Source organism: Bicyclus anynana, chromosome 13, assembly GCF_947172395.1.
Source record: "Bicyclus anynana chromosome 13, ilBicAnyn1.1, whole genome shotgun sequence".
Lineage (NCBI taxonomy): Eukaryota > Metazoa > Arthropoda > Insecta > Lepidoptera > Nymphalidae > Bicyclus > Bicyclus anynana.
Window position 1 is genome coordinate 7,113,144 of NC_069095.1, and position 16,965 is coordinate 7,130,108.

General features: G+C 38.1%; 1 protein-coding gene across 2 annotated transcripts in view; it reads right to left on the minus strand.

Annotated features, from left to right (window-relative positions):
- The window catches only part of LOC112043085 (eukaryotic translation initiation factor 2 subunit 3), a 34,754-nt gene that overhangs the window by 17,368 nt on the left and 421 nt on the right, over positions 1 to 16,965 (minus strand). The window contains exons 2-3 of one of the 2 annotated variants that reach the window (XM_024078351.2): positions 16,761 to 16,935; positions 3,636 to 10,730 (exon numbers count right to left, since the gene is read on the minus strand). In XM_024078351.2, coding sequence (XP_023934119.2) covers positions 9,169 to 10,730; positions 16,761 to 16,935 — 1,737 coding nt within the window. In that variant the 3' untranslated portion in view covers positions 3,636 to 9,168. Of the gene's footprint in view, positions 1 to 3,635; positions 10,731 to 16,760; positions 16,936 to 16,965 lie in introns of those variants that run through there. The other variant, XM_024078352.2, reaches the window with a different exon arrangement.

Consider the following 16,965-nt stretch of genomic DNA (forward strand, 5'->3'; position numbering starts at 1 on the left):
GACATAGTGGCGTTTTCGTACAAGCACTTCAACGCTTGGATATACCTGTAATCAATTCGGCATCTCTGCAATGACCTTAGCACAGCCCAGGTTTCCACCGAATCGAAGGCTTTCTCATAGTCCACAAACGCTAAGCAAAGTGGCTGGTTATACTCGTGAGTCTTCTGTATAACCTGCCGCAGCGTATGGATGTGGTCTATGGTACTAAAGCCTTTTCGGAAACCGGCTTGTTCGGGAGGCTGGAAGTCGTCAAACCTATTAGCGAGACGATTCGTAATGACTCTCGAGAACAATTTGTAAACATGGCTTAGCAGCGAGATGGGTCTGTAATTCTTCAGCAAGGTGCTGTCACCTTTTTTGAAGAACAGAACCACCACGCTCCTATGCCACGCCTCAGGCGTCGTGCCCTCGTGAATGACGGAATTGAACAATCGCTGAAGGACTTTAAGTATCGGTTTCCCACCCGCTTTCAGGAGTTCTGCTGTGATTCCGTCCTCACCTGGCGCCTTATTGTTCTTCAGGTGTTTGAGAGCCACACTAATCTCGTATAGGCTGACGTCCGGGATATCTTCGGTATAGTGTCGGGTCAACTTGGCTCTGGGGTCTTTAGCCAAGTTGTCAACAGGCTGCTGGGTAGTCGTGTATAGCTGTCCATAGAACTTCTCGACCTCACTTAATAACTCGGGCTTGGAAGAAATCAGATTACCGTGCTCGGTCTTCAAACGCGTCAGCTGCCTCTGTCCAATAGACAGATCTCTGGCGAAAACTTTCGAGCCGCGATTGTTTTCAATCGCATTTTTAATACGCTCGGTATTGAAGTTTCGCAAGTCGCTGGTTTGCGACTTAGAGATCTGTCTACTGATTTGTCGGTATTTTGACGCATCTGCTGAAGACTGCAATCTCATTTCTTGCCTCTCTTCCATGAGTTTAAGTGTATGGTCTGAGAACTTTTTGGTTCTTTTCTTACGGTGGGTCTTATAGAACTTAGACCCAACGGAATGGACAGTTTCCACGAACCTGTTGTTCAGATCGTCCACAGTTTCGCAATTTGCTAGGCAATCAAAGCGGTTCTGCAGTTCTAGTTGAAAGGACTCGGGGTTTTGGATATGGGCACGAGTAGGTCGGAGCGTAGACTTCACCAGTTGATACCGTTCCAGCTGAACGTTGATATTCAACGTGCCTCTAACCATTCGGTGATCGCTACCGGTTTTCACCCTATGGATCACAGAAACATCGTTGAATATTTGCCGTTTGGTAGACAAGATGAAGTCAATCTCATTTTTCGTGGAACCATCGGGGCTCATCCAGGTCCATTTCCTGTGTGGTGGCTTCTTGAAGAAGGAGTTCATCATAAAGAGGCCCTCCTTCTCCATGAAGTCAGCCAACATTTGGCCCCTATCGTTCCGTTGCCCATACCCAAATCGTCCCACTTTCAACTCTGAACCGCTACGTTCGCCCAGCTTTGCGTTAAAATCCCCCATCACAACATTGTAATGAGAGTTTGAGGCATGTATGGCTTTAGAAATATCCTCATACAATACCTCTACCTCCTCGTCGGGATGTGTCGAGGTCGGTGCGTAAACCTGTATAACCTTCAACGAATACCGTTTGGTAATTCGGAGGACCAGGAACGCTACCCTGCTCGACACACTCTCGACTTTTACAACATTGTTCACGAGGGACTTGTGAACGATAAATCCGACACCACCCTGGGACTGTTGGTCGCCCTCCCGGTAGTAGAGCATGTTGCCGGATTCAAGGATTATCGAGCCCTCCCCCTCTCTTCGGACTTCAGACAATCCTATGACATCCCAGTGCAACTTGCTCATAACTTCTTCCAGCTCGATGACCTTTTCGTCGGACCTCAAAGTGCGTGCGTTGTATGTTGCCAGGTCTAGTCGTCGGGGTTGGCAGCGGAATCTCTTCCGGAGATTCTTAACACCCCTTGCCCCGCCGTTACCGTAACCGCTGCCAGAGCCAGGAATAGCGGGGCTGCCGGGGACTAGGGGCTGTGTTTTTGTTTGTTGGTCCATCTACAAAGTTTTGCCCGATACTGACCACGCTGGGCATGCGGGTTGGTCAGCGCAGTGCTAGATTATTCGCGCCGATGTCGCTGCTGCCCGACACCGGCCTGTGGCATTTCATAATCTAGCCTTTGGGAATGGATATACCGCCATTCGTCGGTCGCCAGAGCCTCGTCGGTCCATCTGCAGGGTGCACCACGAGCAGGTGAGGTTGACAATTGGGGAGACAGACTGGTACTAGCCTCCCCCTTACACCCTATTACAGGTAGTAAAGGTGTATAAAATAGTACTTGAAATTCGTTAAGTATAAAGCTCAATTTTTTAATATTTCCTTCGGGATAACTTTAAAAATCTCGTCATCCATTGCCGGACACTTATGCCAGTTGCTACCCCCTGCCAGACACCCCTAAACTTTAATAAATTATAATTATACTTTCGTTATAGTATAAAAGCTAAATTTTATATATGTTACTTGGGGACTTATAAAAAGATGTTACCTCAATAGCCGGACAGTTTTCGTGGTTTTTACATCTTGCCAGACACATCGAAAGTCCACTATAACAACTTCAAGTAGGTGCGAGTGAGATAGAGCGCTTAGTCGAGTGCGTTCTTTTACTGCGCACCATCCATAGATGAGTTGAAAAATTTAAATTTCAAAGAAGCTTTAGTTGATTTTTTTATTTCACATTGGGCTACTGATGAAGTGGTGCCATTTATTGGCAACAAAACAATATACATCAATTTCAGAAAGTGTCATTCTTTTACTGTTGATAATTGCAACAAAGTTGTCTCAAGGATTGATGAAGAGTTGTCATGCCCAGCACACGAGGAAGCAGATACATAGATAGTATATCATGCATGTAACATCAACTATCCAGCAGAAATAGTAATAAGAAGTGCTGATACCGATATTGCGGCTATAATGCTTGGTAACATGCATCACCTTAAAAGTGATTCGGTTGTTTGGATGCTTACAGGCACTGGAAATAATTTAAGGTATGTGGACCTAACCAAAATACATGCAGAGTTGGGACTGTTAACTTGTCAGAGCTTACCTGGATTTCATGCCATCACAGGTTGTGATTTTAATCCTGCGCTCTTCAGAAAACGAAAATTAAAACCGTATAAGATATTAAAAAAAGATCCAGAGTACCAGGAAGCTTTCAAGAACTTCGGCAACAACGAATTAATTAAAAATTTAAATCATCAACAAAATATCTTTTATATTATTCAGAGATTTATATGCAATGTCTATAATGTCCCTAATGTAATTGATGTTGATGCCGCTAGACTTCAAATATTCATCGACTCGTACACAGTCTCCGATGTAAACGAAGCTTTTGACCGAAAGAAGTTGCGAAATTTTGACGCTAGCAACCTACCACCTTGCGAACTACTGCAGCAATTTCTGCGAGCAAATTATATATGTACAATTTGGAATAATGCTCATTTAAAAAATCCAACCACATATCAACCAGAAAATAATGGCTGGGTATTAAAAGATGACAAATACCAGTTCAAATGGTTTGAAGGGGATCAACTGCCGAGTTATGTTAGTGATTCACTCAAAACTCGATCAGGTATAAAATTATTATGACAAATTATGATACATAATTTTTGAATTATTTATAATTGTATAAACTTGCTTAATTTTTGAACTTGCTTATTTTTTTTTTCAGACACTGAAGAAGAAGGTGATGTTGAGGACGATTCTGCCATCGACTGGAGAAGTAGTGATGAAGAAAATGAAAACATCGACGACAATGTTTAAATTAATAAATAAGTTTAATTATCTTTTTTTACTTGTAATTATACTTTTTTTTTATATTTTTATGATATTAAACAAACATTTTTTACTTTATATAACATGGCTATGAACGTAATAAAATTATTTTTTATTAGATATCTTAAAAAATAGTAATCGACTAAGCATTCGCGCTCGCACCTATAGTGGACTTTCGATGTGTCTGGCAAGATGTAAAAATCACGAAAACTGTCCGGCTATTGAGGTAACATCTTTTTATAAGTCCCCAAGTAACATATATAAAATTTAGCTTTTATACTATAACGAAAGTATAATTATAATTTATTGAAGTTTAGGGGTGTCTGGCAGGGGGTAGCAACTGTCATAAGTGTCCGGCAATGGATGACGAGATTTTTAAAGTTATCCCGAAGGAAATATTAAAAAATTGAGCTTTATACTTTAACGAATTTCAAGTACTATTTTATACACCTTTACTACCTGTTACCTGCCCAAGTAACCACAACCCAAACTTTATAGTCGCTGGTCGTTCTTACCTGTATAGGAGACATCTACAGAGAAACTTTCAACTTTTATAAAATAACGAAGGTCTGGCTGTCGTGGGCTCTTGGGCTATTATAAAGAGGTAAAGTTTGTAAGTTTGTAAGTTTGTCACATTTTTTAAATGGGGTAATCTTCGGAACTACTGGTCCGATTTTAAAAATTCTTTCACCAGTAGAATGCTACATTATCGGGGAGTGCTATAGGCTATATTTCATATTGGTATCAAATATATTAGCCGAGTTATCACAGTTTTTGTCATACAGGTCGGACTGAAAATCCTCTTAAACAGACTTATTCGCATGCGCTGCCTTAACTATTGTGTAAAATTGAAATTAATGTATGGAAACTTTATGTATCTTTAAAAGTTCTACAAAAAAGTCCGCGACGCCATATATCTATCTTTTATATATTAGCAGATATAGTACCTTTTGTGTTTTAAAAATTATTAATTTTATATACTTAGGTTTACGTCATTATTTATACAACTAAACTTTAATCCTTATTAAAATAAATTATTTAATAATTACAAGGATATTATGGAGATAAGATTTGCCCTTTACCGTATGTTAATTACTTAAATAGTTTCGGAGATAATACAAAATTTCTAAAAGACGCAGAAATTCCGCTGTATGACGCCCGGCGCTTTCATTTACGTAGTTCCCGTTCCCGTGTGAATATGGGGATCAAACATAGCCTATGACGCTCGCAAATAACGTAGCTTTCTATTGGTAAAACAATTTTCCAAATCGGTCCAGTAGATTCAGAGATTACCTCCTACAACCACACGAACTTTACCTCTTTATATTATTAGCATAGAAGTCTCTATTTCTCTTGGTCATACCACCACTCTCGGAGGACTGGACCGATTTTGCTAAGTGTAGGAGTAAGATAGAGAAGTTACAGGGTAGGGTAGGATACGGGTAGGGAAGCGTAGGGGTAGTGTAGGGGTAGGGTAGGTTTAGGGCCGGGTTTAGGGTAGTGGTAGGATAGGGAAGTGGTAGGGTAGGGGTAGGATAGGCGTGAGATAGGGGTACGGGTGGGATAGGGGTAGGATAGGCGTGAGATAGGGGTACGGGTGGGATAGGGGTAGGAAAGGGATAGGGTACGGGGAGGGTAGAGGTAGGATGGGAGTAGGTTTGGGGTAGGGTAGGGGTAGGGTGGGGGTCGGGGTAGGGTAGGGTAGGGGTAGGGTAGATGTAGGGGTTGGGTAGGGTAGGGTTGGGGTAGTGGTAGGGTAGGGTAGGGGTAGTAGTAAAGTTGACATCGAAATTTACGCGGACGAAGTCGCGGGCGTCCGCTAGTGTGTGTATAAATTACGCGTGTGTGTATTGCGACTCAAATTTATAGTTGTGTGTAGTGTATGGACACAGAACATACTTAATGGTGTTAAATGGTTTCGATGTGTGAGTTTACCTCGTCCCCCTCAAAAAATGACAGACTTTTTTGTTGGTGAATTTGGGTGCGAACCGCGTCCAGTTATTAATGGTCTAAGATTTGAATGCAGTTATAGATAATAATAATTTTTGGCTACTTATGACAGAGAATTGCCAACTCTAATGAAGCTAATGACTAATGACAAGATTTTAATTATTAATAAGATTTGAGTTTGAAAGAGAACAGAAGAAAAGAAAGAGAGCTTGCAGTTTAAAATACCCTATTGGAGGAAATAGTAGTCTGAGACGGCTACGATGCCGACGTCTTTACTTGGGATAGGCGGAGAGAGTGACTTGAGTGGAAAAGGGGAGTGTTTGTTAACAGTCAAAGGCGCCTTTAACCCTACACACAACATTCACAAGTGCGTGACTCCACTCTAGGGTCGTATTTTGTTTTTGTTTGATTTGTTATTTAAGTTGTCCTGACAAATATTGTTAATTGGTTTTCTTATTTTTTTTTAATCCACTTTTTGAAGCCTTGTGCTAAAACTATCATATCTGACTAATCTGTACAACAGATTAGCCAAAGTAGCCAAAAATTATTATTATTGTTACTTTAATTAAAATAAAGTCGACTTTTGCTTGAATGAAATGGCCAGCGAGAGCCAGATATACCTCATTTTATGAAGACTGAAAATATGTGAACCTATGCTATTAACATAGGTAAGTTTGGTAGCCAATTATGGAGTTTGGACATTCCTGGATTAGCCTTTAAGCTATTTAAGCAATTGCTTAGCACTACAGAAAAAACGGCCGAGAAAAAATACCAGCACATGAAAGTCAAAGCAATTAAAAATATCCAACCGTTTTAAATTGATGATGATTGATACATATTCTTCCTGTGGTAGATACATATGTACCACATACATTTTTAGATTAATTCTTTGTAGTTTACTTAGTTTCAATTCAGTTACATTTTACAATTTTCTATGATAACAAATTAATGTGTCAAAAATAAAGCTTTCCTGAATTAACTTTCTTTTTCAATTTTATTAGAAAGATTGATGAATTAAAATTTTATTTATTTAAAATATTTTTTATGTAAACGTTTATCGCTAAGTAAGTGTATCATGCATGCAAAGTTTTCATTCAATATAAAAATATTAATGTCATACTTTTTAAAAGGTTTCGAGACATTTCTTTAAGAAAATTAGGACATATTGTTTTGATTATTACTATTATAACTAATTCATCTGTTTGTCTCTTACTAGTGGAGTTATCTCTAGGTCTATATCAGCATTGACATTTGTTTGATCCACCCCAAAAAAAATGCTTTTTCTAGTTATTATTTTAACAAGTAATCTAATTATATAAAAAAATATTGTAATAAAGACTATTACTTATATAGACATATAGTAAAACTATTATATCTTAACACTAAATTGTAAGATAACTAAACATATTTAACAAACTTATTGTTAATAATAAACAAACGCAATACTTATACTCTTCTCCAATTTCAACATTATCAATAAAATAAAACTAAAATACTTAAACCCTAATAGATAACAGTAAACGGTTCACCAACATAACAGCCAAATTAGAAAATCACCATTTGTCAGAACAGGACAAAATCTCAAACAGTTTTTTCATCACGGCTAATGTAGTCTGGTGAAATTGCAAATACTTTCTAAAGCCGGGTACTCATTAGCGAACTGTAACTGAAACCGGACAGTTACAGTAAAGCCGGGTACTCATTAGCGAACTGTAACTGAAACCGGACAGTTACAGTAAAGCCGGGAACTCATTAGCGAACTGTAACCGTAACTGTTGCATGATTTGTAACCAAAATTTATAGTATGTACGTGGTTCGAATACTTGCGAACTACGCGAGAGGACCGTGTTGCAATTCGCAGCGAGCCGATGATAAACAGGTACTAGGTTCGCTAATGAGTACCCGGCTTAACGTGGTTGTACGCGTGTTGTAGTCTTAGTGTCCATCGAATTGAATATGTCCATCAAATGCCCTCACCCACCGTACCCATTCAGTCGGTAAGTCTGGGTACTCATTAGCGAACTTTAACCGTAACAGTTGCATGATTTGTAACCAAAATTTATAGTATGTACGTGGTTCGCGAAATTGCCGCGAGCGGACCGAGTTGAAGTTCGCAGCGAGCCAATGATAAATAGGTATTCATTATGTAACGTAACAGTTGGACGTTACTGTAACCACAAATCATAGTGTGTACGTAGTACGCGAGCGGCACGCAGCGAGCCGATGGATGTCGGTTTTTGTCGCGAACCTAAGGAAGCTTGACATCGAGTACACACACTGTATGTAGTTTGTTAAGAGTTACAGCCGACTGAATGTGTATGGTGGGTGAGGGTGTTTGATGGACATATTCAATTCGATGGGACATATTCAGTTCGATGGACACATTCAGTTTGAAGGACATATTCAGTTCGATGGACACAAAGACTACAATATGCGTGCACATTAGAACGTTACTGTAACTGTCCGGTTACAGGAACAGTTCGCTAATGAGTACCCGGCTTTATAGAAACATCTTTGTAATATTTACAAGGCACTTTTTATAATAACTAGGTAAATAGTAAAGTATAATTTTCTAAAAAATAGGAATTACACATTTCTGCTCTAATCAGAGTAAGCTTACATTAATTTTTGTGATAATATTATAGTATATTTATGTTAAAACTTTTATATTACATATTATTTAGATCATTGTTTCTTGCAAAAGGTGTCCAAAATTAAAATTACTCAAAATATAAATTATATACAACAAGGCATACAATCACAAACCGTATTATAAGACACTTTATATTATACTATATACTGTTTTTTTTTATTCTTTACAAGTTAGCCCTTAACTACAATCTCACTTGATGGTAAGCGATGATGCAATCTAAGATGGAAGCGGGCTAGCTTGTTAGGAGTAGAATGAAATCCACACTCCTTTCGGTTTCTACATGACATTGTACCAGAACGCTAAATCATTTAAAAAATAGGATATACCTATTTCTACTCTAACCAGACTAAGGCTACATTAATTCTTGTACTAATATACTCAGAGGTACAATTATACGCCCACTTTATTATATTCGCGTCATATTTAAACTGGGCGGATATTTAAACTCAGAGGCAGAGTATATATATTTACGTAAAATTAAACTTTTGTATGACATATAATTTAGATCATTGTTTCTTGTAAAGGAGATCCAAAATTAAATTTACTCAAAATATAATCAATTACAAGGTATTAATTATATCATTCAGTCCCGTCGTGACCACGATCCATGCAACTGGGTCGAAATATCGACAATAAAAATCTCGTCGTTTTATCGTGGTATGTACCCGTTTAAATAACATTCATATATCATTCATATTGAAAATTGCTCTTCTTCTTCTATAATAACTGCAGAAAACATTTGTTTTAATGGTCAACCATTAAAACAAATATTTTCTACAGTTAATTGCTCCACATTTACATTCAGTGCGATTTTTTAGTGATGCCATGTTCTGTTGTTGCACTTCAAAACGTGACTTGACGGGGGATGCAGAGGGTGTGGCTGTATTCGCATCTGAAGAACACGGAACACTAGCATTGTCCTCATCAGCCGAAGAACTTGGAGCAGAAGTATCATCTGAGCAAACAGAGCTGGTCTGGCCGACTTCATTATCATTTGTAGTCTTTTGTAAATAGTCAAAACATATTTCTTCTCCTGCGTCAATATCCCTTGTGGCAAATAAAGCCAGCATCGGTAAGTTCGGATCCAGACAGTCTGCCCACACGGCCCACACACCCAAGTTGGGATCACACGAGTGGTTTATAAAATGTGCAACATTCCCCAAATTGCATGCGTCGACTACATATGGATTTTCACATGAATTGAAATCGAGATCAAACAAATATGTCAATCCGTTTGCATCATATTCACTCCCACGTTTTTCTGCTTCCTCAAATGTTATAACCTCACCAACATACTGGCATATGAATTGTCCCTGCTTGATTTTTTGGTCTGTCCGAACGCCCCAACCACAACCATTGGGTGTTCTATATATGGTGAGCTTCACAGTCCTGCCTCTCTGAACGACACGATTGTTGCAGTCGGACGAGCATTTGCATGCCTTATTGCATTCGTATACAGGTGTCCCTGAAGTTACACGGACTCGTTTTAGGGCCGTATACCCAAAGAGACCAGCTTGCATACCGCAACAGGACTTTGATCTACAATTGCAAGCCACACATTCACACCCAATCGGTGGTTCCGTTGGAATGGTTACACCGGCACCAGGTATGGACTCATTTATGTATGTAAAATTTTCTGGTGGGCCGGTAAGATCAAATTTATTTTCCACAGTCAGTTTTTTGGATCTATCAACTTGGTTTATATATTGTTCCCAGTCTCTGAGTGCCATAAGTTGACGACATCTTTTCCTAGTAGATACATACAGTTGAAGCAAGTTCCTCGCACTCTGAACTAGATCAGATGCATGAAGTTCCTCTTCCTCTGTCAACTTTATCATTGACAACAACTTGACATATAGGTTTGCTTTCAAATTTGTGAGATCAACTTCCATAACCTCATCAATTCGAGTAACTAGATTTTGTTCGCTCAGCAAATCATCGAAAGATATTTCCTCCTTTAGTTTTTCAATTTTATCAAGGTGTTTGAGCTCCTCATTTTTTATAAATTCATTTAGCATGTCAGGGCAGTTATCCAGATTGTCAATGGGTTCCCAAGTATTTTCAATATCATCCCAGCCTTTCCATTTTATATAAAACATTTCTCTACCTGATTCAAATTTAAAATCTACAATTTTCTCTATGATATATACTTCAGGTTCCTGTCTTTTTTGTTTTTTGTTTCGAGGCTTCTCTGGAGTGGTATCCGAAGAAGAAAGCAAAGTCCTTTTTTTGGACTTTTTAATTGTTTCAAAGAACATACTTTCATCTCTTTCCTCTGCTCTTTGGCTGTACATTCTTAAGACTGAGTCCTTCAGGCGCTCTGCAACATACCATGTGTTTTAAATTAAATAATAATCACTTTAATTTATCTACTTAAAATTTAAATAAAAAATCAATGAAGCAACTGACATCATATTTTAATATTACACATGGTATGTTGCAATGAATAATAGAATGTTTAAAAAATTGTAACTAAATTATAAATTAACAAAATAATCTCAAAAGTACAACATCAAGTTAGGTTCTGGTTGTATTGTCATCTTGATAATGATAAGCCTTTTGATATTCCTGTAAATTAAGTTCTATTAAAGTATTCTGTCAGTTTCACTTCAATAAAATTACAATTCAATTAAAATGTGGGGTGGGGGATGATGTTGCTTGCGTCCGTAAGAGTGACCACCTTTCCTAGGCCCACCCTATACGTGTCCCCTGGGTGGTGCTAAACGAGCAACAACGCCGAGCTAAGGGCGGCGGTAAATAACCTGTCAACTGTTCTCTCTAAAATAGTAGTTCGCCGAGAATAATCGGTTGGCTAGCAGGAGCCAAGACGAGATCTGTCTAAAAATCTGAGTATGGTGCCTTGGGAAAGCGCCATTACTATTTTTTCCCAAACCCCCCTTTTTTATGAAAATGTTCAACAAAGAGAAAAGAGATATGCCATGCACTCCGGCTAGCTCCGGCGCTCAAGGGTACCCGGGCCCTTGACTGAGAAATATGTTACCGAAGACTCCACAGGAGTGGGCGACCAGGCCCCTGTGGTAGTTAATGTTACTGGCAGCAGCAGCAGCAGCAGCAGCAAAATAATTGGACAACAGGGGTCCCACAACCCTCTTACAACAACCGTCCAACCTTCACAATCTGATAAACAAACAAACAAAACATTAACCCAACAAGTTTTCCACCCTGCTTTGTTTAACAGATCAAGAACACAGTCACCCAGCAACCTGGACAACATATCACCAAGTCCTATGGACTCTGATAATAATGAGAAATGGAAAGAAGTTCCCTTTAGAAAGAGACATCGTGAAAGTCCAGAGGCCAGTAACAATCAAAAACAAAAGATACTTGGCACCTGTTGGTTAAGTCAAGCCACACCAACCTCAAATAGTTTTTCTGAACTTGATAAAGATACAGAAGATCAAACCACTCAAAAAGAAACCACTGCAAAACCAGCTAAATCACCACCCATATATGTGGACAGAGTTAGTAATATCCAACCACTAACGAAAATGCTTGATGAAATAGCTGAAGGCAACTATGAAATAAAAGTCCTCCGGGATGAACAGGTGCGAATACAACCCAAAAGTTCAGAATTATATACAAAAATTGTTAAAAGTTTACAAACAAAAGATACTGAATTTTACACCTACAAGCCTAGACAAGACCGCTGCTTCAAAGCAGTTATAAAACATCTCCACCCGTCCATTGACCTGGAGGAAATAAAAGAGGAGCTAGAAACTCATGGACATAAAGTGACCAATATTTGGAATGTCAAACAAAGAACCACCAAAAAACCTTTACCAATATTCTTTATAGACCCTCAAGTAATAATAAAAATATTTACGAGATACAAAACCTATTGCATTGTAAAATTAAAATTGAGCCTCCAAGACCCAAACGAGAAATCCCACAATGTAGTAACTGTCAACAGTATGGACATACTAAACGATTTTGCTTTAGGAAACCTAAATGTATTAAATGTGCAGGGGAGCATGCATCGATTAACTGCCATCGTAAAGAGAGGTCAGACTCTGTTAAATGCATCCTCTGTGAAGGAAACCATCCAGCTAATTATAAAGGATGTTCAGTATATAAAGAACTCCAAAAAGTTAAATATCCTCCCCAGCCAGCTAAACACCAATACAGAACCATGACGAATAGGAAACAATACGCAAATCATGCAAATCAATCGGACTCAAAAACTGAAACGACCCATCCCAATAAACCTTTATATAGTCAAGTTTTGTCAGACAAAAAACCAACAAACGTGAACCAACCAAATCAAAGCAATTCGGAAATACTACAAGATCAAACAATCAATGCGGACATGAAAGTAATGATGACCACCATGACCCAACTAATGCAACAATTGACATCAATGACCAACCTGCTAATGGAAATTATGACCAAACTGTCACATTCGATACACTAAAATTAGCCTTATGGAATGCTAATGGGCTGTCAAACCATGTCCTCGAAGTAGAGACATTTTTAAAACTAAATAAAATTGATATTTTACTTATATCTGAAACTCATTTTACTACAAAAAACTACTTGAAAATTAAAAATTACTCATTCTATCAAACAATGCATCCTGATGGTACAGCACATGAAGGATCTGCTATAATTATAAAGAATAACATAAGACACCATGAGATAGAGCCATTTAAATCACCAGAAATCCAAGCAACAAGCATAGTTGTTGAAGACTGGCATGGACATCTAACTATTACAGCTTTATATTCCCCACCAAAACATGCGGTAAAGAGAGAAAATTACGTGTGTTTCTTCAAAAATTTAGGACCCAGATTTATAGCAGGCGGGGACTATAATTCGAAAAATACAAGGTGGGGTTCACGCTTAACGACTCCCAAGGGCAGACAACTCCAGATTGCTATAGATGATTTAAATCTCAGTACTGTATCATGTGGAGCACCTACCTATTGGCCCACTGACCCAAGAAAAATACCAGACTTGGTGGATTTCTGTGTCACAAAAGGAATTCCTTCAAGCTGCTTTAAGTGCGCATCTACTCAAGACCTTTCATCCGATCATAGTGTTGTCCTGGTGAAAGTTTCTCAGAAAATCGTACGCTTGCAACCTCCCTTACGGCTTCATGGCCGAAAAACCAACTGGGAACTATTCCGTTACTTAGTAGAATCCAGAATTAATAATAATTTGCCTCTGAGAAGCGATGACAATATGATGACAGCAGTCGGAACACTTTAACAAGTGCATTCAAGATGCAGCATGGGAAAGTACTCCAGAGACACAGAATTATAGAAAGAAGATTTCAAGCAGTCATCCCAATTATAAGAAAATTATAATTGGGATGACTGCTCGAAATCAGTTCGTGATCTATTAGCTGAGAAACGGCAGGCACGTAAACAGTGGCAGACTACTAGATATCGCGCTGACAAAAAGCACCTCAACTACCTGACGACTAGGCTAAAAGAAGTCTTGAGCAAAGAGAGTAATGAAAACACTCAGAACAAATTGCGCAATCTTGACGCGTCAGCCAATAGTGACTACTCGTTATGGAAAGTGACAAAAACCTTAGACAGATCTACCGTCTCTAGACCACCTTTACGTAAACAAGATGGGTCCTGGGCAAAAACTGACAAAGAGAAAGCAGAAACCTTTGTGAGTCATTTAGACAACGTTTTCATACCAAACCCAAACCAAAAACCCAGAAAGAAAAGATTATGCTCAACTTCTTAAATGCCTTAAAGAACCTTTTCAACTGGACCTTCCAATAAAAAAGATTAACAAAACGGAGATTGCTGCGGTCATTAAAAACTTAAATAAAAAAAAGGCTCCAGGATATGACCTAATTACGGCCAAAATTCTATATGAACTACCTGAAAAAGCAGTATTATTCTTGACACATCTATTCAACTGTATATTGAAAAGAGGTCTCTTCCCTACACAATGGAAAGTAGCACAAATCATAATGATACCTAAACCTGGCAAGCCCCGGGAAGAAGTCTCCTCATACAGGCCAATCAGCCTGCTGCCTATTTTGTCAAAAGTCATGGAAATCCTGTTCTTAAAACGGCTGAATGCTGTAATAGCAGAAGCAAAAATAATACCTAACCATCAATTTGGTTTTCGGCAGAAGCATGGTACCATTGAGCAGGTTCATCTCTTGGTTGAAAATATACATAATGCTTACGAAATTAAGAAGTATTGCTGTGCAGCCTTTTTGGATATATCCCAAGCCTTTGACAGAGTCTGGCATGATGGCCTACTTTGTAAAATAAAAAAGAACCTTCCAACAAACTACTACATCTTCCTAAGGTCATATCTGGCAGATAGGCGTTTTTATGTCAAGCAAGAAGAAGACACAACAAATCTTCATAACATACATGCAGGGGTACCCCAGGGAAGCGTCCTTGGTCCGACCTTGTATCTGCTTTTTACTTCAGATTTACCATTAACAGAGGGAGTGGTTATAGGTACTTTCGCTGATTACACAGCAGCTCTAGCAGTCCATGAGAATCCGGTACAAGCTAGCCTTATGCTTCAAACCAGCCTAGATAACATTTCTGAATGGCTAGAATACTGGAGAATCAAAGCTAATGAGAGTAAATCGGTACAGGTCACTTTTACTATGAGACATGACACTTGTCCGGCAGTAATGCTAAACAATTTGCAAATTCCACAAGCAAAAGAAGCCAGATATCTTGGACTTTACTTGGATAGTCATCTTACATGGAAAAAGCACATATTTACCAAACGTAAAGCTCTAGGCATCCTGCTCAACAAAATGTACTGGCTTTTCAAGAAAGGGTCTGGTCTCTCGCTTGACAACAGGCTGCTGCTGTACAAGTGCATTTTGAAACCTGTCTGGACTTATGGGATCCAACTCTGGAGAACTGCCTCCAACTCAAACATAGAAATTCTACAAAGGTTTCAGTCCAAGATGCTGAGAATAGTTGCAAAGGCACCCTGGTTTGTAACTAACCAGCAATTGCACCAGGACCTACAAATAAGATCTGTAAAAGAAGAAATTACACACTCTATGAAAGGCTACAAGAAGCGCCTAGATAACCATCCAAACATACTTGCAACACAATTAATGAAGAATGAGTCCAAATTTAAAAGACTTAAAAGAAAAGCTCCTGCTGACCTTTAATAAAGAAAAGAATACATAGGGTTCATGTCACTGGATGTGTTGCCCTTCAAGTCATGACAACATACAGACCATTTGCTGAATGTTTTTAATAACAGATTGCAAAGAAAAAACACCACAAAAAAAAAAAAATTAAAATGTAATGGTTTTATACTTTTTTTAACTTTAGATATTACAAGGAACAAATAGAATAACGGAGCAATAAGATAAACTTAATCCTGACAAGTAAACAGTGGCTTATAATCAAATCAGATGAGCCATAATCAAAATCAAAATAAAGGAGAACAGGTTTTTGTGATACATCATACATTTTTTAACAAATAATAAATGGTTGTTTTAAACATTAAGTTGCCTGATGTTACTTTATGCAAGTACAATAGCAAAAAATTACAGTTTATAATATTCATTTCCCAGTCAAAATAATAAAAATAGGAGGAGAACTGGAACTTTTATAATGGTAATTTGTATAGGATTATACGGAATATGTTATTTACAAAACATTTTGAAAATCTTTGGTAATATTGATTAGTTATTTATTCAAGCTTAGGATTAAATAAGGGTTTAAATAACTTAGTATTTTAATTCTTGTTTTGTAGTTTCTCCTTGCTCCTTCAGAGCATCTAAAAACTACCAAATTTGAATTTGAAAACTAAGAAACCAAGCCAAATTTTAAAACTACAAAATACGACTGCTATTCAGCAGTGAATTGCAAACTCCTATTCCATTTGCAATTTTGGCAATATTTGCAGTCAATTTCTATAATCAGATTGGCAAATAAAGAGATCTTTAGCTATGAATTAAGGCTTGAAATTTTTTAATCCACAATTAGTGAAAACGTTAATAAAGGAAGCTTTTACTGTAATATTCAATAGGCAGAAAAATTCATAATTATACTTTACCTATGAAAATTTTAAATTAATTTTATTTACGAAATATATGCCCCACAGGGAATACCACGGGCTCCCAGACTCTCCACAGAGAGGTAACCAATTGCCTCAGGGAGGCAACAATCCCGCTCCAGCAGCCAGGTTTCTCACGCAACAAATTTTAAAAGCCATTCAGTGCAAAAATGCAGTATGTGTGATGGGTAAGTGTGTACATTTAAGCCTTAGTTTTAATACATTTTAATCTTGTTTTTTTACATTTAATTCATTATATTACCTATTAATGTATGCTTGATTAATTAACAATAAATTATCAAATTTATGAACTCACCCAATTTAATGGTAATATTCCGTTCCAACTCATTCTTGAATCTGACAGTCTGCACTCCCGAAATAGCTTTCACAACTGTAGACTTTCCATGAGCTACATGTCCTATGGTCCCAATGTTTATAGTCGCCTGTCTGGATATCACTTCAGGAGACAAAGCAGATAGCTTTGTGACATCCTAAACGAAACGTTCATTCCAATCATTATA